The sequence below is a fragment of the Schistocerca cancellata genome, chromosome 1, assembly GCF_023864275.1.
Source record: "Schistocerca cancellata isolate TAMUIC-IGC-003103 chromosome 1, iqSchCanc2.1, whole genome shotgun sequence".
In the NCBI taxonomy this organism is placed as follows: Eukaryota; Metazoa; Arthropoda; class Insecta; order Orthoptera; family Acrididae; genus Schistocerca; species Schistocerca cancellata.
In genome coordinates, this window is record NC_064626.1 from 162,023,806 (window position 1) to 162,051,152 (window position 27,347).

Genomic DNA, 27,347 nt, shown 5'->3' on the forward strand with positions numbered 1-27,347 from the left:
TTGTGTTTACCTCAAAGGAAATCACATTTTACCCACAGGTCGGGAACCACTGATCTAGTGATTACTTGTACGTTAATAAATCATGTTGAGTATACTTTTGTCTTCCTGCCGGTAAACCTTAAAAAAGATCACTGATTTTTTTAAATGTGCAAACAAGTATTTTCACTGTTGTATGTCTGTTTAGATCACCACTTGTTTGTACTGAAAATAGTTTATGCCTGGGGAATCAGCATCCACTCTGCATGAACAGCAAATGCTATTACTGGCTATTGGGGTGATATAATACCAATCACACAATGACAAAAAAGAAAAGAAGAAAATGTAGGGCCCAAAAATAAATAATTTTTCAAACTTTCTCTTCATTGTGACTATCATACAGTTTGTCAGTCATAGTTTTCAGCATTTATCAAAGCACAAATATCCAATACCATATCACTTTCCCCTTTTTTTTTAATCACGCTTTACTTACCAGCTATATTCTGCTAATGTTGGGACAACAGAAGTTGATTTATTTTAAATTATCTGTATCCAAAAAGTGAAAGCAACCTCTGTCACCCACTTCTGGTTGTTATGTATGTGATTAAAATTGAATGATAGAGTACAAATAGTTGTTGGTATGAAATTTTCTGAGTGCTGCATCAACATGAGGCCCTCCCGCACTCAACTCCTCTTCCACAATAACAATAAAACAAGAGAAATTTTACCATGTTACAACACCATGCCATAAAAATTAAGAAGGCAGCCCTATATTTTAAAGCATATAAATAAAATTTTAATGCTGAAAGAAATGTGAAAGTCAACATGTTCAGTCACAAATAATAAACTGCATAAAATTAATAATTTTGTTTATTCTGCAGTCCTAGCAACATAATTTTAATAGTGTTTAACACAAACTGTTTTGAATATAAAAAATTATGCTTACAACATTTTTAGATTGTTGCAAATCACACTTTATTGGTACTTCACTTTGTCGAAAATTCACCTCCCTATCACACACAAAACTTTTGGGCGGTTAATTACACTTAGGAACTTAAAACAAAGCAGCCATCAACATAAAAGCTGTAACAATTAATTATTTAATTACAGCTAAAGCATTTAAACAAGTTAACAGCATTGACTGACTGACTGACAGTCAAGATTAATGTAAAATTAATGGTTCAATATTCCATCCAAGAACAACTGATAAAACAAGTCTATACTTTTTGCCTCCATTAATTCTGAAGCAGTTGGAGGTCAAGAAATAACTGTAGGGAACAGTGAGGAGAGCAATCAAAGGTATAATGATGAGGCTTATAATTGCAAACTTTCAAAAAAACAAATTAATCAATAACAACAATATTAAGTGTCAAGGAGGACACAAATTGGTAATGATGATGATGATGATCTGTAACTACAGTCCACATTTACAGATACTACTCATGACTGCTTCACTGTTGGAAGGGGGGAACTTGAGTGTGTATCTTGGATTTAAGAATGAATAGCTCAAAAGATTTAACTGTTAAAGATTTTATAAAAAGTGAATCTCTTCAAGATGACCAAGCCGATGCATTCTAAGGTGACCAGGATGAGCAAATGACTTGCTGCATATATCACACTGGTAAGGATCTTCTCCTGAGTGGCTCATCCAGTGACGTCTAAGGCCAGCATGTTCAGTAAATGGTACACCACACATCTCACAATTGTACACTAAACCACTTCCACTGGTATGAACAAGAGTGTGTTGTCTCAAGGCTTGTGTGTTTGAAAATCGTTCAGGACACGAGTTGCACGCAAATGGCTGCACAGCACTATGTACAAACTTATGCCTACCAAGCAAACCTCTCTGGACAAATGTCTTGCCACATACCTCACAACGATACGGTTTCTCACCCGTGTGTACCATGTAGTGCTTCCGGAGTAAGTCTAAACGCAAAAAACTCTTGTCACAAAGAGTACAGATGAGAATATTGCCAGTTGTATCCACACAGCGCTGTTTTTTCCTTGGTGGTTCAAAAGAATCTTCACGAGGACTGTTTGTTACAGGTATTTCACTATCCTGTCCAATCAATGCACCATTCCTAACAGATTTTCCAACATGGAATGACACAACATGTCTTTGAAGAAATTCTGCTGATTGAAACACTTCACCACATAGTTCACATATATCTCCTGGCTTTGGTGCATCAGGCAAGTGAATAAAGACATGTCTGATAAGGGCCGATTTTGATAAGAACTGTTTGAAACAAGTGCTACATGTGAACGTGACATTCGTTGATACACCACAGGAGATTTTATTATCTCTCATTTTCTCCTTTTCACCACTGAATGCCTTCAGTGGTACACCAGAAGATAAGCTATTGTCTCCTTGATCAGGCAACTTTTCTTTAACATTGTTTATTATGCTTTCTGTCACAACAGAGACAGACTTGGTACTGGAGTCTGCACGCAGATAAGTTGATGAAATATCATTTTCTACTGCACTGCATCCTTCGTGAGATACCTGGGACATGCTAAAAATTAAAAAGAAAGCAAATTACTACTCTTAAAATAAAACAACAAACATACAACTACAACATTACGTAGAAAATAAAAATACAGTGAATTACTACTACAAGACATTACTTCTTGTATTTTTTTTTCAATGTGAAAGAGAATGGTTTAGACAGGAATCAAGTGATTCTTTTGTGCAACTTTTATCAAGATTGGGAATATCACATGGCTGCAAATACTAGTCATCAGCCTAGACATAAAAACAGCAATACATATACTCATTCAAGTGTATGTTTTGTGGATTTTTTAAAAATCATATTAAAACTAAAATCAGACACTGATTAAAACTGTGCACATCTTTGCCTTCTATGATCAATGAGTTTATCAACTGAGGTACCTCATAAAAATCAGAGTGTTCTGCCGCTTCAATATGTCAATTCACATCTCTCATAAATCCGAACAAGATCACTCCAAAGACGCTGTGAGATGAACAAAGGGAAAAGTGAAGAAAGGCTTATTAGGTGCTTAAGGTTTATTTTCGAACTGAAATTTCCACTTAGCAAAGTTTCTAACATCAATAACATTGATATTAATGACTATAAGTGAAGAGTGCAATCTAATTTACAATCTCACGGACTTCACATTGAAAGACATTCTTTCTACCATAGGAGTCAGCATTGCAGGTATCATAGACGAGCAGTTTTGTTATTAAGGATACAAGAACTGGTGGTCTGAATCTATGGGTTGGTATGAAGCATACCCTGATGACTCAATTCTATAAAAGCATCCTGGGGGATGCAGAAAACCGGGCCATCTTGTCATAATGTGGAGACGGAGCGATTTACTTGATGCCTTTGGCTTGGGGCAAAGGTTGGTAGCATTTCCAAAATGGCTAAGTTTGTAAACTCTTTGTGTGCCACTGTGGTTAACAGATATGGTGTATGGCAAAATGGCAATGCACTGTGATGCATCATGAGCCATAGATGAAGGGGATTAATGATGGTTGCGGAGACATGTACGGGTGAACATATGTGCAACTGAAGACTCAGATGAACCAAGGGGCTATCAACAGTGCCTCCTCAATAATAGTCAGAAAACTTTGCTGCAATTGGGCCTCTGCAGCAGGCACCTGGTTTATGTACTCATGCTAACTGCTGTTCATTGACAACAAAGGCTGCAATTTGCACACCAATACTGCAACTGGACACCCACTGAGTGGCGACAGTTGGCCTTTGCAGATGAATCACATTTTATGCTCCACTGAACAGATGCTTAATAACATGTACGTACCTGCAACAATTGTTGCGAAGGTCCAGATGAGGGAGGACTATGGTTTGAGGAATGTTATTGTGGCATTGCCTGGTTGATCTCGTCATTCTGTAAGATGCTGTGGATCAACACAAGTATGGCTCTATCATTGGGGACCATGTCCACCGCAACATGCAGTTTGCTTTGCTTCCTTGACACAATGGCATCTACCAGCAAGACAATGCAATATGTCACAGAGTTTGCAATATATGTGCATGGTTCGTGGAGCACAGGAGTTTACTGTATTCCCCTGGCCACCAAACTCCCCGGGTTCAACTGAGAATCTGTGGGATCACACAATCAGGCTGATACCAATTCCTATATTCGTTAGTGTGCACTGTCTTATATTAAAAACCGATTTTCAAGATTTTGGGGTTGTAATCTACATGGGACACATGTAAATAATCTTCTCTTACATCTTTCCCACACATCATGTTAGAGCATTGCTATGCTATGATTGCTCAGGGCCACAGTCAAAACTGATGCAGTGCCAGAGTACAAACCCTAAGATCTAGAGTTCAATCCTCAGTTGGTCTTTTTTGGACAGAAATTACTTTTTTGACAACGAGCTGTTAACGTGATAATGCCAAGTTGCACCATGATCCAGATCTCATGTTAAACTGTACATTTTCCTACAATTGACTGGCTGTTACTTCAAAGGTCGGAGGAAAACAGGAGTATACCACTTCAACAGGAACATATCTAGCAAACCATGGCAGTGTTCAAACCTACCTTTAAGGTTTAGGGCAGCTTAACTTTTCTATGATACTGCCCGTTCCTTATATGAGTAATGAAACTACAACTGTCCCTTTTTGAGGATGCCTTCAAATTAAGTTTATAAGATTGAAAAATTAGAGAAATTATTTTAAGATATAAAACAGCTTGCCATAAGGGATCATACTACACTGAGGATAATATAATTAGCAGTACAAAAAAATAATACAGTGGTGTATGTAGTTTTGACATGAAGGGAAATTTGCAGACTTCTTCATGTTGTAACTGACATAGTTATACTTTCTACAACAATTAATGTCAGTTCCAACATGATGAAGTCTGCAAATTTCCCTTCATGTTCTTTCTACAATAATTAATATCAGTTCCAACATGATGAAGTCTGCAAATTTCCCTTCATGTCAAAACTACGTACACTACTGTATTATTTTGGGTTGGGTTGATTTGGGGGAAGAGACCAAACAGTGCAGTCATCAATCCATTCAGATTATGGAAGGAAGTTGGCTGTGCCCTGTCAGAGAAACCATCCCGGCATTTGCCTGGAGTGATTTAGGGAAATCATGGTAAACCTAAATCAGGATAGCCGGACGTGGGATTGAACTGACGCCGTCCCGAATGAGAGTCCAGTGTTGTATTGTTTTGAGCTCATTACATTATCCTCAGTGTAGTATAATCTCCTATGGCAGGCTGTTTTGCATCTTAAAATAATTTCTCTAATTTTTCGATCTTATAAACTTCATTTGCAGGCATCCTCAAAAAGGGGCAGTTCTACTAAGTTATGTCAAACCTGAAAGTCCACACTGCAACAAAACTTGTGTACCATTATTCAGAATTCCTCTTTTTCTGTAGACTTCCCTTAATATCCTCCTGACTGACTTCCATATTTTGGTGTAATACAAAACTGTTAACATACCTCAAAAGTTTCTGCCATGGTCCTTGATTTCTTCTTATTCTCACTAACTGCTGTGCACACTTTAGCCCTCAATATCTGAAACAACACGAGTTCTCTGCAAATGAAGTGTTTTAGAACTACCCCACCAAGAGGTAGACAATGTTGATGTGAAAACTTCAGTACCAGTTGGGAACTCATCTAATGAAGTTGATCTACTTGGTTTTAGTGTTAAAGTAAGACCAGGAGCTGGCACTGTTCTGCCAGAGTTATGAAGCCTCGCCAAGAAACATAGAAATGAAATCACCAACTACATCACAGTGAGAATCACAACTGTGTTGAACAAACTATTGGATCACCCAAACTGTTGGAGCATGCATAGTAACTGTATGAGGCTCTCATCAACTTGACTCAAGGTATAGATGGAGATAGAGAGGCACAGACATCACACATGAGGAGAGTAACTGGAGGAACAGATGAGCTACATGTAAAGCCTTATGGTCGAGAAATCATAGTGTAGTACATTGTCGACTTCATAATAATCTTGAATGTAAGGCAGTGATAAGGTTACTGGTGATCACAGCAATGCGTCAGTGATAAACACTGCTATTTCTCCCCTCAGTTATTTCACTGCTTGAATCATTCTTCCCAAGGAGATAAAAGCTGCACAGCCTAGAAGCATCAGAAAATTTAAAGATATGTTGTTCACATTAATTTATACATAGTCTTATGCTGTGAGTTTGCACTGCTCTGGGTGTACTTTCAACAAATTAAACATTGTATGAGAGCCATTTATCAGCATGTGTCTCAGTCTTCTTTCTCTCTTTACTTACTTCATCAGCAAAATTCACATACAGTAAGATTTGAGCAGCCTGTGCTTCCTCACAGATGTTTCTGCTCTCGCATCTGATTTGAACTATACTATGCGACCATGATACTACTGCAATGGAATCCCATGCCTGTTACTGGAAACATAGGGTGACATTACAGTAAACAGAAGTGACTAAGAAAAGCGCACTGTGAATGATTTTATGACAGTTACACATATACTATCTAGTGGTTCAGCGTCTCCTCGTGGGGGTGGGGGAACCCTCATAATAGTCCCAGGTGCAATAGTACTGTACTCAACTAGTACTTTCTTTCATGTGTGTGTAACACACTGATTTGCTTACAGAGGGCACAGCATACTGCGGTCCTGCTATATCAGCCATTGATTTTGTCTACTTCTATTGCAAGCAATCAAGCAATGCTTCTTCAGTAAATGTAGGTTGGCAATTAAGCACCCCCGCCCCCCTCACCCTTTCTTCGAACTGATGGGTATGGGAGGACACAATTTTTGCACTGAGCTAAATGAAACTTATGTCAACATGCCAACTTCAGACATCAACGGAAAAGAAGTAGATGAGACCTGGGATCAAAAGTGATTGATACTGATAAGCCACCTCTCAAACAAATTATCACATCCCGACATAATATAGATCTTGGCCTACACTACAGATTAGTCTGTCACCAGAACCTACATTCCAAAAACTAATACAGACACAGAATAAACTTTATCAGTATACAGTAAACTTCCTGCGTGCATATGTATGATGTTACACACTGCAATATAATTAAGTTACCAGATGAAGCCAACACCCAATATCGGTGTTCACTTGACCCAAAATTGCAAAAAAGGTGATTTATTTTATAACTGGTGAGTTAAGTAGCATTACTGGCACAGGAAAGGAAGGAGAAACTGTGTAGTTGTTTCAACTTGGTAAAAAAATGAAACAGCCAATATGCGTAGAAGCTTCTGTGAAGGAAAAGTACGTATGGATTACTGATACTTTGTTCTAATGGTACACATGGAAAGAACCACGGGATTTCAGAACAAGCCAAATAGACTTGACTCTTACCCACATCACATATGCATTGAAAAACAGTATCAAAAATGCTAGATCCTTACCAGGAACAAATGCTGATAGGGATCATCATTTACTTGTAACTGATGTAATAGTAAAATCAACCCATGTGATTATCATGTTTTGTATTGAGACTGTATAAATTACAGTTCAGTTGAAATTGATTTTCATTATCAGCAGTAATAAGCAGCAAAGAGCAGCTGTACTTGGAAGTGTCTGCACAAATTTGAGGGTCTTTAAAAAAAAAGTGTCAATACAGTAATCTACTTTACATGATCTTATTGCTCACATCTAGTGCATAGACACTATTTGGTGCAGAGTATAATTCCACAACATAATCATAAGTGAAAATTTGTAAAATAAGCCAACACACTTGTTGTTGGTCAACAGAATGGTGGTTATAAAACTCAACTGAGCTGCTTTTAATAGTTCAGTTACGCATTGATTCCATTTTAACTTCTTATCTGCAGTGTGTTTCATTTAGCTTATGATCACTACTGTCTACATCAGGTGCTAAAAGGTCATTATTGATTGTTTGAAAACACATAATATGTCAAAACCAAATGTTATCTATCATCAGATTGTCTGCTGTGGGTGAGTCTGGACCCTTGATTAGTATGCCTGTCTTTGGCAAACATTACAGTTTCTGAACTGTCCTTTAAAATCAACAGACAGTAATTCAAGTAGGTTATGAACAAGAGTGGATTCAGTACCAATCCTTGTGGCACTCCACTAGTTATGTGCCCTCATTTTAAGTAAGTTTCATGCCTGAGATGCAGTCCATTAATGACACCTTCTGCTTTGTGTTGTGAAGTGATGTAGTTAATGCCACAAAACTTTAATCTGCCAAGTAGGTTTTGTGATCCACACCATCAAAGGCTTTGTGGATTACAGCACGGTCACAGAATACACCCACGAGATAATTTTTCACTGTTTAGGCCTGCTACACTTAATTTCTGAAGTCTCGTATAACTTTCTTCAGCGATAACCTTTTATGAAAGCCAAACTGGGCCACAACTGGCAAGATCTGCTCTGATGTACCAAAGGACATTTTCTCAAACACCTTGAAAATATTTGAAAGGTTGGCAAAGGTCTGTAATTGGAGGTGGTTGGCCTGAGTCCAGTTCTGTACAGAGGTGATACTACAGCCAATTTAAGCCTGTCAGGAAATATTCGCTGCCTCACTGATCGAGTACAAAGGTAGATTAACAGTAACGCTATCTAGACAGCATGAAACTTAAATATTGTGCCACAAGCACCAGCAAATTCAATAGAATTACTATTTTTAATGACCTGATGAATTCTGTTATCTCCTTGGGAACTGTATTTTTAAACCTAATATTGTTGGTGGCATGTGCAGTGTCTGCAGAAGTAAATCTAATGCACCTGTATTTGTTTGTTTATTATTGGATGGAGTGTTTGCAGCCATTGTGGGGAAGGTGCCATTGAATTCAGTGCCCAATGATTTGAAAGTGTCACTATTTCTGCCAGATATTTTACCAGAGACTCAATTTCATTCAGCTTACTAGTTTAGTCTGTTTATTTATATTCTAAATCTTTTTATCTTATTCTTGGAGCATGTTCTTTGTTCTTCCTCTTTTGCATATATAGCCACTCACTTTCTTCTTACTGACACTAGTGTGAGAAGCATTCTGTGCAATGTTCCTGATGTCATCTCCAGTTTTGCAAATAATGTTTTGATACAAGCTGTTACTTGCACTAAAAAAAAAAGTTATGGTGAAAACTTAGATGTTTACAATGTTGGGAAAGAGCAGTGCAAGAAAACAAGGAAGAAATGGATAACACAGGGCATGACTGAAACAATGAATGATGAGAAGAAATGGAAGTATATCAAAACACACACAGGAAGAAATAAATAATATAAAACAAACAATGAACTAAGCAAGTAAAACATGTAAGGACTGGATGGCAAAAAGTGCAAGCTAACAAAGCTGGAAAAAGAATGGATATAAGAAATGAATAAGACCATCAAAAATTTATGAAGAAATAACCAAAGAAAATAATGACAATGAGCATAATAGTCACAAGAATGTAGTTTTAGACTCGGAAACTATGCAACAGATTAGGACTCATTATGTGGAAATGTATGAATCTCAGAATTATGTGGATGAATATATCGTGAATTATAACAAGAGTAATGTGAGGGTGGAATTGACCAAATATCACAAAAGGAATATTTAAGACAGTCATATCAGATCTCTGGAAAAGAAAGACCGTGGAAAGCAAGGGAAAAAGCAATAGCCTGTATAACAATTTGTCAGTGGATCAGTTTCAATTTACAAAAGGAAGATTTCAAGCTCCTTCAAAGCTCTTCCTTAAGAAACAGAGGGAGTAAATTAAATGGGTAGACTGAGTAAGAAATCTGGTAGTGTTTGAAAGAGTAAAAGGAAACAAGAACTCTACTTAAGTAGATCAAAAAGAGAAAAGCAAACAGGGTCAGACCTTTCTAAAGTTATGACTTCATAGGCTTTCCCAGCATAATAAGTCTTAAAAGTCTCTTTGGGTTTGCTGCTGGATCCTAAAATCAACTCGATTCAATATTTTGGTGATCCAACTGTTCTCCATCTTCAGGAGAAGAGTCTGTTAGTTTGATTAGTGAAAAACTGGATGACGAGTTGGTGAAGCTTTGTCACCATTAAAAGTCTCTGTGTTTGCTGCTGGATCCTAAAATCAACTCGATTCGATATTTCGGTGATCCAACTGTTCTCCATCTTCAGGAGAAGAGTCTGTTAGTTTGATTAGTGAAAAACTGGATGAAGAGTTGGTGAAGCTTTGTCACCATGTGCTGACATCCACGTATTTTCAATTTAATGATGGAGTAGTCCATTATCACCCATAGTCACAAATTTATTTATGGAGGACTTCAGCTTTGCAACCAACATACTTCTGGAGATATGTGGATGATACATTTTTTGTCTGGCCACATGGATGTGATGTTCTCAATAGATTTTTGGACCACTCCAACTGTCTTCCACCGTGCATTAAAGGAGGTGGTTGAAAGTGGTGAGATGCTTCCAATTTTGGATGCTATGGTTTACAAAAAAACAGATGATACTTTGGGTCTGAAGTCTAAGAGTTGTCATCCATCACACCAACGCAGTGGCGTCCATAAGACTTGTGCGTAGAGCATATGCCATTTCCAACACGTACAGTTTAACCCTAGAATTTGTGCATTTGATGGCTGTTTTTAAGGGAAATGGATTCTATTAGGAGCAGATTCATCGGGCTATGGAGCTTGGACCATGACCAAAGGTGCATGAAGAGGAACATAGATCAGTGGCCTTTATTCCTTATGCTGGGGGCGTATCATTTAAGACTGGAAGAATTTTAACATTAAGAGTGTGTTCCGCCCATATTCCAAGATTAGGGCACTACTCAGTTCTGTGAAAGGTGATTTGGCACTTAGGAAAGCCGGTGTACAAAATTCTGTGTCAATATGGGAAGTCTTAAATCAGCTGTACAGTTCACACAATTCATGACACATGAGTGGAACATTGCCATCATATGAGGCTACAACAGCCTCGAAAAAATCAGCAGTAGCAGGGACACAGTATGAAACTGATAGTCACCAACACTTCTAGTTTTTGGAACAGTGTCTATAAAGAGGCAATTGAAGTTAGGTTGGCGGATAGTTTAATTAATAGAGAGAACGGTTTTCCTCTTAGCAGGACGTGGAATCCTATACTACCCCGCATTGAAACAGAACGTTCTTCAGTATGGTCAGTCTGAGTGCTCGGAAAACATCCTCAAGTGCGATATATCGTTGCCACCAGTGTTCTACTGACGGCGGCGCCACCTGCCCACTTCTGGAGGGCAGCAACCGTGATGGACAGCACATGCACCGTGTACAGTATGAAGGCCTATATAGGACACTGATTTGCAGTGTGCTCTCAGTTCTCAGCAGGACTCATCAGCATTCTCCTGAAGATGGCAAACATTTGGATTGCCGAAATATCAAATAGAGATGATTTGAGGATCTGGCAGCAAACTCGAAGAGACTTTCAAGACATTCTAAGGATAATCTGCTTGCAAAAAAATATCATTTGAGAAAAAATAGAAAGTAAAAGAATAGGAGGCAGAAGATATGGTGTACTTTTCCCAGATATTGATGTTACAATGATGATTACATGAAATCATAAACAACGTAAATTGAAGCTTGCATACATAGGAAGTTAATGATCTAATGTAGCATTTTCCAGCTTATGACTGCTTATACCCTAGGTGTATTACTCTTATATGCACTGTATTACTCTTATATGTACTGTTACTTAGACTGCTGTATTACTCTTATATGTAGAGTAATACACAGGGTTTCAACTTCAGGGTTTTATAAACCAAACTGAAGAAAAGCTCAAGATCACAGTTGAGTGATCATGCCTCAAAAAGGTTGTTACATGTGTAGATGGAAAGGTGGAAGAAGAAATAAGGGAAACTAGTTGGGGCAACATACTCTCTTGTTTAATGCAGTCAGGGAGATGTTTCTCAAAATGAGAAATATATCAACTGAGGCAGAGCAGTATACAGATTTACCTACATCCCAGTAATGACCACCTTCTGCAGATATTAGAATGAAATTTTCACTCTACAGCAAATCTTAGAATGAAATTTTCACTCTACTGCAGAGTGTGCGCTAATATGAAACTTCCTGGCAGATTAAGTTCTGCAAGGTTCGCAGGAGAGCTTCTGCGAAGTTTGGGAGGTAGGAGACGAGGTACTGGCGGAATTAAAGCTGTGAGAACAGGGCGTGAGTCATGCTTGGGTAGCTCAGTCGGTAGAGCACTTGCCCACGAAAGGCAAAGGTCCCGAGTTCGAGTCTTGGTCCGGCACACAGTTTTAATCTGCCAGGAAGTTTCTACAAATCTTGTTCAATGAGTTGGCAAACAAATGCTCAGATAAAACTAGAAAAAAAATGTGGTATGTCCTGAAAACAGAAAACAAAGAGACAGGCCTAGAACACAGTCAATAGGGGGGGAAAAAATCCACAGCCTCTGATGAATACTATCAAAAGCAACAGATAATGTCATTTGCAGATGTCCAGTATAAATTGAAAATTTGTGCATCCAGGTTAATGATGGAGGTTAGGATTGAAGACGAGAAACGACTGCCTAGAAAGAATGTGAGAATGGAATAGAAGAGGCACTGCAGGGGCGTAAGACTGTCAGTGAAAGAGGCAGAAACTGCAACTGCGGATAGATGTAAGTGGAGAACACTTTTATCCTCTACACTGCGAGTCAGAGGGGGACAGGGTTAAGTAAGCAGATTAGCAACTACTTATGATTTATGACGTAATCAACGCAGGCCTAAGCGTGAGTGTAGAAATATTCTAATACATATGTCTTGTTCTGCGTTTATTAAGTTATGTGGTCACTTTTACTTTTTTGAGAGAGACTGCAGCAAAATGGCAAATTCCTGTACAACCAAGTGCAGTAAGTGATGCCATACCTGAGCTGCATAGGCCTGGCCTACTTGAAAAGACGCCGAGTCTCAGAAAAATCAATGGAGAAGTTCTAGTAGTAGTCTTTGAAAACTGAGAAACATGAGTCATTATATCTCATATCTGTTATAGGTTTGGTGTAATGGCATTTCCGTTGAGAAGAAACTCTGGCTCATCTCAAGCGAGTTCCCCTGTTTCTGTTGCAAGCATCTGAGGTAACAAGTGTTTGAGTTGGATGTCGGCTCAAACATGTTGTGAATGGTTCAACATGATAAGACCTCTTAATTGAAATATTATGAGAGTCATTCTCAAATAATTTCTCGGCACACACATCGATATCATCAGTTATTTAGTACCAACTTGGAAGCAGCTATTATAAATATATTAGCTACGTGGGCACTGTTTTGCTACATTTTTGTTACTGAAATTTTATTTTCCTTCGATGCACATACGCTAATTTTCAGTAATGTCACACTGATATCATTGCTGCAAAATAATGATGAACCCATAAAAAGGCAGTACGAAACACAGATCAATACAGAAATATTGAGGCTGCTTGGGTGAACTAACGAAATATTTTTATTATGTCGAGGTCTTAATTACTTCCCCAATCGTTGAAATTATTTTCATAAAATTCTACAAGCTGAAACAGCATCTGATTTACAGAGGATGAGTTAGCTCTCCCTACATAAATCGCAACTTTTGAAAATATTTTGGAAGAGCCTCTTGCTTGAATCAGACGATGTTGTATATTATAAATTTATGTTCCAGCCACTGTAACTCTCCGTAAGATTTTGATTAAGTGCTGACCGTCACCATTAAAACGTGAGTTAACTCTTCCACGGCACAAAACAATTCACTTGGCAACTGCGTATTTCGATAGCGTCTATTCTGCTACCACAATACATCCTGATAAATTATAAAGGCCACAAAGGGTTTCCTGTGCGTCTTTTTCAGTCTTCAATTCCAAGATCTCTGCAAGAAGTATCGTCCATCAACTAAGGAAAACATTATCAGTGTCATTTATTCAAAAATTTATGCAATAAATGCACGTCATTACGGTAACAATAAAATAAAAATAATCAACCAACGTTTCTAGGATTATCTAGGAACTGTTGCGAAATGTTTCTTTGTTCTACAGTCGAGGAATACGATATAATCTGATCAGCAAATACCTCAACGCAAACACAAATTCAGCGGCTTCCCACCGTCATACAGTTTTGAGCTAAACAGAGATACACTGCAATACCTTTTGCAGTTATCGAAATTAAATCGATAGCTCGATTTGAATGATTCGTTATTCATTTTAAAGTGCAGTAACATTCATCATCGCGTAATTAAAACGCAAGGTAGTAATGTTCATATATTCAGGAAACTTAAAAAGGGGACCACGACCAGTTAGTGTCAAATTACCCTAAATCATTCCGATGCATTCTCAACGATCTTTGACTGTACAATTACCGCAGACTTAGTGTGTGAATTCGATCACAAGCTAATATAAGACTGTACTTCGAAATAGATTGAGCTCTATACAGAGCTTTATGCTGTTGTGAGGCTAGGTATTTAAGTTTATTGCAACACACAAAAAAAAACCGTAACTCATATTCCTCCGTTGAAAAGCACATTCAACGACAAAATAAGAAGTATATTAAACAGAGAGGAAACACGTCAGTGACTGCGTCAAAGACAATGTTTTGATAAAAGGAAAAAAAAGTTTACTGTAAAGCGTTATTCCTTGATACTGTTTCAATATTCTTGTTTTCATATAGGCCTATGTGGCTGTATCCTGAGAAAATATGCCCTTCAGAAATAAAACTGTGTTGTTTGGACTTCACATTTTACAACAGGTTATGGCCTTGGCCCGTATAAATGAACAAAATACATTAAAAAAAAACAAAGATTCAGTCCAGTGCGCGCGGATGGAAGAACTCTGGTGAAACAAGTTCTACAGTAAGAACATGGCTACAAAAGGAGATTATAAAGTGAATATTGATAAGCTTGAAGGGCCTGAAGAGTGGCCAAAAAAGAAATGGCACATCTCTATGATGCTCCGTTCGTATGAACTCGAAAACATTGTTATCGGCACGAGCGAACCTGTTGTGTTGCCTCGCGGACCTACTAGTGAAAAGAAAGCAGCGTATGCAGAATGGCAAAAAAATCACTCGTAAGCAGCAAGTCTCATAGCAAGTGCGCTAAGCTACCCAGTTTCTGAACTTGTGTTGACATGCAAAAATGTTGAAGAAATATGGGACAAACTACATGTGCGATTTGAGCGTAGCAACACGCAATGCTTGAACTGGAATCTTTTCTTGGGTGTCATGCGACGAAACAGAAGATATTAGCAAACATGTGGGTAAGCTGAAAGTTATTCGTCGATCTAAATGATAAATTAACGAAACATGAAGAGAATACGTTGTCTGAAAGAATATTAAATGGTCGAATTTTATCTACGCTGGGAAAAGAATATGATAATTTTGAATATATCTGGGAGATAAAACCAGCAGTATATAAGAGTTTGAACTTATTATTGAAAAACTTTGAACAATCGAATTGCATGAAAAAATGCAACGGACGTAAGTGCACTTGTCGTTTCTAACACACGGAAAAAGATGTCGAAAGAGCGAACAAAATAAAAATTTACGTGCAACAAATGTAAACAACTACGTCATTGGACAATGGAGTGTTCACTGAAGGCTCTTGACTGCAATGGCGCATGACAAGAAAAGAAAGTGAGTAGGAACGCCGTGTTTACTTCATGCACGAAAGGTTCATGTAGTACAAATTGTATTCATGTAAATAAATTGTACTGTGATAGCGATGCTACAAAGCATACAACTCTTAACAAACTTTTTGTATAGTGAATCTGATGCTCCTGAAGTGGTTTCATTAGGAAAACGAGGTACTAAAATACATGAATTTGGCAGTCTATATCGAAATAAGGCGAAACAATGAATGATAGAGGGCTAGAATGGAAAATGTTTTGTATGTACCTGATGTAAGTGCTCGTTTGTTATCAGCCAAAGCAGCCACATCTGACAACTGGGATATAACGTTTGTTGTAAAGGAGTCAGGATTCGAGAAAAAGTCAGGGGTGATATCTTCATGAAAGGGTCTGTGGAAAATGAGCTGTATGTGTTAAATATGTGTGTTGTTATACCTGAAAATTGTAATCAAGGGAACTCAGTTACGTCTTCTGAAACGTTGTACAACGAAACATTCGGTCATCAAAATAAGCAACATGTCAAAAACGTCTAGAAGAAACATATCATGGATGTAGAGGGCTGTAATGATGAATTCTGTGATAGTTGCGCATTAGGAAAGACGCATAGGTTACCATTCAGATGATGAGCAAATCGATCCACAATTACTGGCGAAATAATCAGCATAGTTGTCTATTGACCAATGAGTACAGAGTTGTTTTGAAGTGCTCGATATTATTTATGTTTTGAGGACGACTTCGGTAAATTTCGTCAAATTTTCTTTCCGAAGCACAAAAATGAAGTGTACAATGTGCTTAAAAAACTCTTAAATGAAGGTCAAACGAAAGGACACGCTGTTAAATAGTTTAGAGGTGATCGGTCTAAAGAATTTAATAACATCACAGTTAAGAAATTGTTCATAGATAAGGGAACAAAATCACTGATTCCTCCACCCTATACTCCTGAATAAATAGTGTGGCCGAACCTGAAAATAGAGCAATTGTTGAAGCTTCATGTTTGATGCTGAATGCAAGAAAACTAGCAAGAGTATTCCAGGCAGAAACTTGCAAAACAATGCCTGTATTTTAAATCATAATTGAAGATCTTTAGCTTCAGACTAATTTCATTATGAGCTCTGGTACAGTTGACCAGTTGGAAAACTTGATCACCTAAGAATTTTTGTTGCAGGGCGCTATGTTCATGTAAACAGACATTCTCTTTCAAAGTTTGATGATAAGGCTGTTTTTGGTCAACTTCTTGTGTATATCAATGACAAAGATGAAGTTAGAGTCAATAATTCCTTCAAAAATGAAGGTGGTCACGAGATATGAAGAAAATTTAAGCTAGGAATAGTTTGTAATTTCTGCAGTGATCATTTTAAATGTACCATTACTTAGCTGTCTGCTTCTGGAGGAAGTCAAAGTGAAGAAAAATTTTATGCAGTTGATTCCGGACAAATCCAAGTATCAGATGACAATAATACAGAATCAACAGAGTTCCTGAAACTGGGGTCTCTGAGTTTCCTGATGAAGATACGTTGGAGAACAGAAAAACCAGCCTGGATAGAAAGTGGCGAGTTCTTGATGGTAAGAAAAGTTAGTGCTAGTGAACATAAAGATCCAAATTGTTTTTCCTGACATGTTGCTGTCAAATGAAAAGGAAAATTAGGTGCAAGCTATTAATGAACAAATAAAAGCACTAGACGAAAACGATTTGTGGGTGTTCACTGAACATCCCACAAATGGCAAAGTATTGCAAAATAACTGGGTTTTATGTCGAAAAGTTGCAGCTGATGGAAGCATCCACTTCAAAGCCCAATTAGCAGCAAGCAGAAAATGATTGTGAAGAGTGTGCATTATGACACCATGCTAGCAGTAGCTGCATCAAAGAAGACGGTATTGAAACAATCTGATGTGAAGACGGCCTTTTTGAATGGAATACTTCAAGGTGAAGTGTATATGGAAAAAAGAGAATGTTTTTGAGGTAATACACATCGAGTGTGTCTCTTGAAATAGAGTATCTATGGACTCAGAAAAGCATCACGCTGCTAGAATGAACGTTTTAAGGGAGTCATGGATAAAGTGTGTTTTCAATACAGTGTTGCAGATCGTTGTTTTTGCTTTGTCATAAATACAATAAAAGTAGACTTTATGTACCAATTTACATTGATAATGGTCTAATTGTTGTTGATGATAAAGAAAAAAATCACAGCTTTTCTGAACAGTTTAAAACGTGAATTTGATGTATCAGTGGGGATTCTTGACAATTTCCTTGGAATAAAAATAAAACAAAATTGAGGTGGGACGATTACAACAAGTGAAGTAAAATACACGAAACAAATATTGGAAAGATTTCTAATGACACAAACCGAACATGAATTCAACTCCATTTGGATATGAAGAAAGTGAGTTTCATCGTCTGTCCCCTATCATGAGGTAGTTAGATGTTGTATGTATCTCTCAACAAAAACCCGTCCAGATGTAGCTTTTGCAATGAGTAAAGCGCTTAAGCTATGAAAAAATCAGCTACTGAAGATTGGAATCTAGTGAAACATATTCTGATATTCGGAAAGTACGTTTAACTATGGTATTGTTTATGTTAGAGAAGAAAATTTGAGAACTCACAGTGATACTGAATTCGCTGGGGACAAGTGGTTAAGACATTCAACAAGTGCCGTTGTCAATATCATGGACTAGTCAGTTGCAGAAGGTGGTGGCTAAACCTACAGCACCAGAAATTACTCCAGCAACTGAAGCAGCCAAAGAATTAAATTTGGTTACATCGATTATAAAGTCATTTAGCTGAAACGCTGGGACAACCTCCAAAACTTTGTATTGGCAATGCAAATGCATTAAAATTGGCAAAAAACTCTGAATATCATCATGAACCAAAACATATAGATATCTGTCACTTCTATGTTCGTGAAAGATTTCTTACTGGTGAAATCACCAGTGGCAAATATAGATGGAAAGAATCAATTAGCTGATCTTCTGACAAAGCTACTTGAGCGAGTTTGATTTAATTTGCTGCATGCAGAGATTGGCATGCAGGAAGTTAGACAGTAACTCTTTATTTATTTACTTCATTGATTTTTAATTTGCAGGATGCATTGTGATAAAAGGAATAATGCTTTAGTGTTTACTTCAAAGTTTTATTCCTTGATATTTTTGAAATATTCTTGTTTTTACAAGCTCCCTTTAAAGTTTGTTTTTAGTTGTAAAATAAAGCTGTATGTGGCTGTATCCCAAGGACAAACACCAATCATAAATTAAACTGTGTTGTTCAAACTTTAATATTTACAACAGATAATCAATGAAATGGTTATCACTTGTGCATAGTATTACATTGCACATAACACTGCACTTTATCACTCCGTCTTAGTGTCAACAATTTTTTCTGTTGAATTGGACATGTCGTCAAGACTGGGTGATAACAGGTATGCACAGGCTGCTGATGGTACATTAAAAGATTCTTTCAGAGTGAAGTGTCCAAAGCGTTTGTCAAATCCAAGGTGTGTGTATAGATGAGCCTGTACCGATGTAGGCTGTGCGGAAAGTAGGTTCAAGCCTGTCGGTGGTGAAGATGGTTGGTGTACTCACCACATCAACTTTGAATGTCTTGTCCTTCCTACTGATGACATAGTAAGGTCTGTCGTAGGGTGGCTGCAGTGGCCTTACATACTGTGACATGCCATATGAAGACACAATGGCACTTCTGTATGTCATAAAAAACAAAAGGGCGATGGGTCTGCTGATTCCTTCGACCAACAGGGCGTAGTGTGTGCAGCTTTTATACAAAATCTGAAGGATCAATGCAGTCGTCTGACACTTTCGCAAAGAACTCGCAAGGTAGTCATGTTGGCTGGCCATAAACAAGTCCTACAGTCGTGGCTTTCAAGTCTTTTCTCAATAATTAACAGAGACCCAGGAGGATGATATACAACTTCCCTGACCATTGCTGTGACCCCTGACATCGAAGCGACACTTTGCGTTTGCCGTGCATGTGCTCAACTACACCATTCGCTGCCAGGTGGTAAGCTGTAGCTATAATACTCTTCATACTCACTAGAACTGCAAGTGCTTTGAACAGATATGACTCAAACTGTCTTCTCTGGTCTGTTGTAATTCGTAGAGGCACACCGAAACAGGAGGTCCATCCCCATAAGAACGCAAACGCGACACTTTCAGCGGTAATGTTGGCGATCAGGATCACCTCGGGCCAGCATATGAAACGATCTATCGCTGTACGGCAGTAAGTGTATCGTTCTGATGGTCGGAGAGGTCCTATGAGGTCTACGCGGAAATGTTCAAACCTTTGATTTCGAGGAAGAAACACCCAAAGATGTGACCTAATGTGGCAGCAAAGTTTGTTTCTTTAACAGGCCGCGCATTGTCGAAAATATTGCTTGCAATCTTTGTCCATGTGTGGACAGACAGAAGCTCGCATCCCCATGCTGGTTGTGGCTCATACTCCAGGTGTGACATGTTACGTAAAGAGACGATTGCCTTTTGGAAGAAGTCAGTAGTCACAAATTGATGCAGTTTGATCGTGGCAATGTCACAATACTGCAGTGCAGTTGATAGTAGTAGTGTAATGCAGTAGAGTTGTAGGCCTGATGGTTGTACCAACAAATCTCATAACTCACTATGTTATTGCCGTGCTTTAGTGAGAGCTTCAATACCAACTGAACCAGTGAATGCTTCGATCTGAGAGAGAGCACATTCAGTTCTCCATCAAAGTGAACAATATTCATAGTGAACTATCCGATATATTCGAGTCGTCGCAGCTGATGATGTGATGCTTTCTCAGGACCCTAAGGGAAAGTGTATATTAGTGGCTTGTGATCTATGATATGAATGAACTGCGATCCCTACAACGGTTGACAAAATTAACTTCGTAGCAGCAAAAGCAGGATACAGTTCACGATCATAGATGCACCAGTTCTGCTGAGATGGCGACACTTTTTCCTGAGAAAGATTAAGGGCTGCCAGTGCTCATCTATTTGCTATTGCATTACCACACCAACTGCAGTGGCAGACGCGTCTACCATCAGGGAGACAAGCGCCAGCAGAACTGGGTGAGCAAATGGTATAGCTTCTGCAATGGCAAATCGATCTCACTATCCCACTGGAGTGTGTCCTTTGACTTTGGTGAACCATGTAAGAATTTATTCAGTGATGCAATTAGGAGGGCATGACAGTGAACAAACCTACGGTATAAACTGATTTTGCCGAGAAATTGTAATTCTATAATTATTGTAGGCTGCGGAAAATTAAGTATAGCTTCTGATTTCTCTAGTGTTGGTTGTATGCCTTGCGCATTGATAGCATAGCCTAGAAACTGTAATGCAGTCGCTCCGAAGATGCAATTTCATTGGTTGATTAGTGGGCTATGTGCACATAGACCAGTGAAAATCTCTTGTGAGTGAAACAGGTATTCTGCCTCCCAGTTCGACACGGCCACGACGTCGTCGATATACACACAACAAAAGTATAAGTTGCATCTGATTTCATTTGTGAACCGTTGAAATGTGTGGGCAGCATTACAAAGTCCAAAAGGCATTCGGTTAAATTCAAATAGTCTGAACAATGAGCAGATGGCAGTCTTAGCAGTGTCGTTCATTGTCACAGGTATCTTGTAGAGTGCACAAACTAAGTCCAACACAGAAAAGACGTGCTTCCCTTGAACATTGAACGTAAAATCTTCGATATGCGGTACTGGATATCGACCTGGAATGGTTCTAGCATTGAGCTGACTATAATAGCCACATGAACGACATCCATTAATCTTTTCTGGGACCATGTGTAGCGTAGATGATCATCTACTACTCGATGACCAGCAGATTACTTGTGCAAGTACTGGGCAGAATTCTTGATTAACTGTCTTCAGTTTTTGGGGTGTCAAGCGGCGCGGTCAGCATGCAGTGGTGGTCCAGGTGTGGTCAAAATATAGTGCACTGTCGAGTGCTGCACAAGTGCTAGTGTGAGAACCTGTCATGTGATCTACAGGAACTGTATGTGGAGCTCTATGAAAGGTGAACGCGAATCTCCAGTCATCATCCGTACTGCTATGTCTTCAACATGATGAACCCTCCATTGGCTTGCTAGGCTGGTAGTACGGCCAAGAAGGCGCCAATGATGAAGCTGAGGTAGAAATCCATAAAACGATAAAAATGTGGGGTGGGGTCACATGCACTACGACGAAGGAGACTGCCTACATTATGCTTGTCCGTCCTCTTTTAGAATACTGCAGCACGGTGTGGGATCCTTACCAGATAGGACTGACAGAGGACATCGAAAAAGTTCAAAGAAGGTCAGCACGTTTTGTATTCTCGCGAAATATGGGAGAGAGTCTCACAGAAATGATACAGGAATTGGGCGTTTTTCGTTGATACGGTATCTTCTCACGAAATTCCAATCACCGACTTTCTCCTCCGAATGCAAAATATTTTGTTGACACTGACCTACACAGGGAGAAACGATCACCACGATAAAATAAGGGAAACAAGAGCTCGTACGGAAAGATATAGGTGTTTATTCCGCGCGCTGTATGAGATTGGAATAATTGAGAATTGTGAAGTGATTTGATGAACCCTCTGCCAGGCACTTAAATGTTATTTGCAGAGTATCCATGTAGATGTGGATGTAGACAACGACATTTTGATTTTTCATGTAGCAAAACGTTTGATGAGGCATTTACAAAAGATTTTCCATTCTAGCGCTGTAAAATTAATTATATCGCCAGCTGTCGGTGTAAACTGTTTCTTGAGCAAATACATGCAATTAGTACCTTGTTTCCCCAATGAAGCCATTTCCAGAACATGAAAATCACTTCATGAAGCAAAGTACTGCCAGTGACATGCTTCGTAGCACCACTGTCACAATAGTGTTTGTCTGCGTCAATGTAGTTTCCAATAGAAGCACCTGTGGCACAGAACGTAAACACAGCATTTCTGCTCACCTTACGCCTTGTCACACATGATTGCAGTCATGAATGGTCTGCGGTCACTCTGCTGCCGAGTGACCTATCTGTTTACATTTGTTACCCAAAAATTTTTCCTTTGATCGCTCTTTTGACATCTTCAAATGATTGTTTTGTTTTTTTCTTTTTTTGTGCACTAGGAATTACAAATGCAATTGCTTCCATTACATTCTGTTCACGCAATTCAGTAACATGGAGTTTTTCAATAAGTAAATTCCAACTCTGGTTTTCCAATGCTATTGTTCACAGTACTATCAAATTCCTATCCCAGCGTAGATAAATTAGACCATTTAATACTCTTTCACACAATGTAGCTTTTTATATTTCGTTACTTTGTCATTTGGATCTAAAAACAACTTTTCAGGCTTAGCTACATGTATGCTAACACTTTTTGTTTTGTTGTGCTTCACACGAAAGAAAAGGCTTCGATTAAAATGTTTGAACACTGCGACCTGCTACATTCAAAATGTGCACGTAATTTGTCTCATATTTCTTAGTATTATTGCACATCAACACATGTTCAGCAACTGGTTTGCTTAGCATACATACTATCAGCTTTGCTGTTTTGCACCATCCTTTAGCCACTCTGTGTATACTGTCTTTTGTTCACTTATTGGTTCTTGTGGCAAGACTACATATTCACACCTATAACATCTTTGACAAGGTTACTAAATAATAAGGTTGGGCAGTAAGCGCTCTGCTCTGCCATTGGCTGGCCTAGTGACATCAGTGTGGAAGCATGCGCTCACAAGCAGACAACACGGCATGTGCATTTAGGTCAAGTTTTTGGCGGAAGATTTTGTTTATACCAGAAATGAGATGTCTAAACTGCTTTTCTGCTGCTAAAGTATTACAGTTAAAACTGATGAGTTATATTCTTTCGCAGCTTATGCCTCACACATCGGTAAAATGTCAGATCACAACCACACTGACACACACTTGAAATTAGAAACCTCGGCTCAAATAAATCAGAAACTATTCATTTAATCGCGTTGAAATGAATTTACTTAAGAGCTCGAAGTTGCACACACTTGTTTGTAAGAACAGCATTCCTTCTTTCTAAAGCCGCTATAGTATTCATCAAAGTAACTTTATCTGTGTCTGAAAAAAAACTGTCATCTGTACATGTGCTCTTATTATGATGTTTCTTATTTGGTGACAGCTTTTCCAGAGTTTCCAGAGATTTCTTATGTAGTTCTCGTTTCTTATACCGTTTCGTTCTGTCTTCTGTTGCGGGTGACACATTGACAGTCGCACTACTGCACGGCAAATTGCACGAAGGAACTGCATCTGGCTTGAGCATTCTTTTTCGAGGCAAATTAAGCAATTCAAACTGAAAATCCCTTAAGTAATCTGTTTCTGCGAAATGGCGAAAACATATTCTTGCATGTGCAACATTTACACTGTCTTTCCTACAACATTTCGACAACCACAGTTTTTGTAATGTTTCATTACGCGGGAAACTGTGATACATTACGTCAGTTCCCTTTGTGCTCCAATTGTAGGAAAAACAGCCCGTTACAGCACAGCCTGGCATTGTAAAAATTAATTTTCTCACTCACTTGTAGATTCTCCAATAAGAATTTCACAGGACGAACCATAAACTATAGAGCTGGCGAACACAATGTTGATCCCGCTGTCCACTATCGCTAACTATTTCAGTTCCGAATCAAATATCAATTACAGCAAAAACCGTTAATACTCCCGAATTCCGAATGTTTTCGCTGTCGACTGAGTACCTCAGAAGAAAAAACTGAATCAAAATACTCCTTCAAACACAAAAGAACACAAGAAAAACAATCACACACAATTCGAACTGTGTACTGTTTGGCACAGCTGCTTCCACCGTGACGTCATGTACACAACTGAGAAAACACGTTGCTTTCTGCGCATAGCTTTCTGCGCCCCCCTGATCTTTGATTTCATATGAATGAAGCATCAGAGAGATGTACCACTTCCATTTTTCCCAGTCACCGGACCTCTACAAGTTCACAATATTCACTTTATAATCACAGTGGTAGCCACAGTCTTATGGACAGTTCCTGTTGTTGTGCGACTTGTTTGAACAAAACATTTCTTGTAGCAGTACGCACTTTATTCAAGTAACCTCTTCTAAAACTGTGTAATACTCATTTTGATATGGCTTGGACCCACAGCCTGCTGTCAGTTATTATGTTCGACCAATACAGTTTCCTTTGTGACCAGTTCATTCACAGAGCACAAAACGAAACTATTCAGTAACAGACTAAGAAAAAATGTCTGAGGGATAACAGTGAAGTGCTGTTCCGTGGTATTTTTGCAATAGTTTTGATAAAAACTATTTGAAGGAATTAAAAATAATTTGTATTAAAAAAAACCTAGGATACTGCCAAAATACCACAGAATAGCACTTTACTGTGAACTTTCAAATATTTTTTTCTTTTATTACAACTGATGTGTATAGTCAAGATAGTGACTCCTTGTGTAACAGCAGTTTTTACATTTTAATTCACTCTAAGGGCCATAGGCAAACCTGATAACTAGCAAAATAATTTGTGGTTGGACATGGTGACACAGAAATATGTATTGATATACGCTACCATTTAAGAATTCAGTGTGCATGAAGGACAGTAGACTGAAAACTAGCTTGAGTCAAACACATTTGGATGCCAGATTTGCTATGATGTCCAATCCACACATTACAGTTTGTCTGCGCAGGAATGATGTTGACTCACACCACTGTGCCTTGTCCTATGTTGGTGAATCTAGAATTTGTCAGCATGGCACGTTATCCTTATGATGTATCTCATGTGCTGCACGCTGCTTGTCCAGACTACAATCCACAATCTTCTAGAGAGCTTGGGGGAGGAAGAGGACTGCAAATTACATCATTGGTGAACTCTCTGCTGCCATATTTCTTCCCACTTTTCTTTCCAAGCAGTGTATGTCCTCTCCTTAAATTCAAAATGTGAGCAGATGCACCGAACTTTGGGTAAGCAAATTTCAATTGTATGGTCATATTCGTTTCAAGAAGGTTAGTCTACTCCTTTTAATGGGCACTTTATTGCACTGGTATCAAGTAAAAAAATCATTGCAGTTCCATGATGCTGTAGCTTGTTTACCTTCTGCTTTATGACCTTTTAAGCGCTATGGATTCGTCTCATTGCAACAAATCATGCAATTCCTCCAACAGGGTGATCATACAATGCACTTTAATGGACTGTTGCATCAATGTGCACAAATTTCTACCAGGGAAACTTAAACAAGGAGGTGAATGCTGCTAGTGTGTTTGACAGGGCATCTTAGTGGATATGATACAGAATTTCTGGAGCACATCCGAATTTATGCTTTATTTGATTCGACAGTACACTCATAGACCAATTTTAGTCTACTTTAAGTGCATCTACCAAAATCCACAAAAGTGAGCCTGAATAAAATATTCAAGCAATGCACCCTGGAATTTTGGTAAATATGATCGATTTGCTGGTGGGGGTGTAATTGTGTGAGAACACATAATGTTTCATAGGTGTACTGACTCTCAAATATTTGCACATGGTACATTCACCATTCAATGTTATTGAGAGACACCACTCCTTCCCCATGTCCATAGTTCAGAGGTGCCTTTAGCACTGAGTTAATTTTTTAGAGTGACAACGTGCAATCACATCAGTGGGTGTGGATGTGCTCTTAGACTAACAGTTTATTTTGTTAATGCACTTGCCATCCATTCCTCTAATTAAATCTTTGAATATGTGTGGGAGCATTAGGAGGATGTACTGGAGCATGCCCTTGTGCACCAACACCCATCAAGCAGTTGTTGATTGCACTGGTGGAAGAATGGAATGTCCTGCCACAAGAACTCCTTACCAGCCTTGTGGCCAGAATGGGAGCATGTTGAAAAGCATGCTTTGCTGTCGGCGTTGATCACATACCTTATTAAGAACCAGTTCCCACCTTTCACAATGTGCACCATCATAAATGAAGGTGACCATACTGTAATTATCGTCTTTGAATAAAAAAGTCATTTCTGTTCATCTCATTCTGTATTTCTTTCTGTTATCTTCTGCAAGACATGGACACTGAACTCATTTACAAAAGGGAAACTTAGGAAAGCACAGAGAGCTATGGAGAGATCGATGCTGAACTATACAAGAAAGGATAGGCAAAGGGCAGATGACATCCGGTCTGTGATGAGGGTTAATGACATCTTAGAGACAGTAGGTTCCTTGAAAAGGCAGTGGGCTGGCCATGTCGCAAGAAGAAAAGACAACAGATCGACAAGGCTAGTACTGGAGTGGAGTCCGAGAGAGCACCGGAGGCCTAAAGGAAGACCACCAGACAGATGGGACAAAGACATCAAGAAGATAGCAGGTAACAACTGGCAGAGAACTACCCGAGACCATCCCACTTAGAGAAGACTGTTGAAAGCCTACCTGAATCCATGACTCGAAGAGGCCATATCATTTAATGATTGAATTGGCTGATGATGATGATGATGATCTTCTGTACTCTGCTGCAACAGCTCATTCTACATATGATTCAAGTTTCGCCAAGCTGTGGTAGTGACACATAAGGCAAAGGTTTCTTTTGTGCTTAAATTTTGGACACCAGTGTATAAGTAGCTTAACGTAGATATCAGTTAAATGTCTCTGTAATTTTATAACATTATTTTATGTCGAGAGACTTAAGTACTGAGTATTGACACCAAACGTATTAAAAATTGTCGAAAATTTTGCACCTACTTATAATAAAACACAAAGCATACAATGATAATACCGTTATTTATGAACAATTTGTTTAACATGTATTAGTGTTTTACATGAAAATAGCTTAGCACCTGCTGCTTCACTTGCATAGACTGTATGCACTGTTGAGATTTTTTTTTATTTTCATTTATTCGAATTTTTATGTTGTTCACAAATTGTGACACC

At 38.6% G+C, this 27,347-nt stretch overlaps 1 protein-coding gene across 4 annotated transcripts; it reads right to left on the minus strand.

The window, feature by feature from the left end:
• Positions 1-828: 828 nt before the first annotated feature.
• Positions 829-14,008, minus strand: LOC126167816 (zinc finger protein 93-like). 4 transcript variants are annotated; one of them, XM_049920506.1, is made up of 3 exons: positions 13,933-13,993; positions 5,423-5,497; positions 829-2,489 (listed from the first exon to the last, which is right to left on the minus strand). In XM_049920506.1, the coding sequence occupies exon 3, from the start codon at positions 2,486-2,488 to the stop codon at positions 1,508-1,510; it is 981 nt and encodes a 326-aa protein (XP_049776463.1). In that variant the 5' UTR covers position 2,489; positions 5,423-5,497; positions 13,933-13,993; the 3' UTR covers positions 829-1,507. The 4 variants fall into 4 exon arrangements, with proteins under 4 accessions (XP_049776463.1, XP_049776465.1, XP_049776464.1 ...); XM_049920508.1 differs by lacking the exon at positions 13,933-13,993 and adding an exon at positions 13,849-13,900; XM_049920507.1 differs by lacking the exon at positions 5,423-5,497 and having other exon boundaries at positions 13,933-14,008.
• Positions 14,009-27,347: the final 13,339 nt, after the last annotated feature.

Excerpts from the sequence above, each read along its gene's own strand:
- LOC126167816 (XM_049920507.1), bottom strand. The coding sequence starts at position 2,488 with ATGTCCCAGGTATCTCACGAAGGATGCAGTGCAGTAGAAAATGATATT.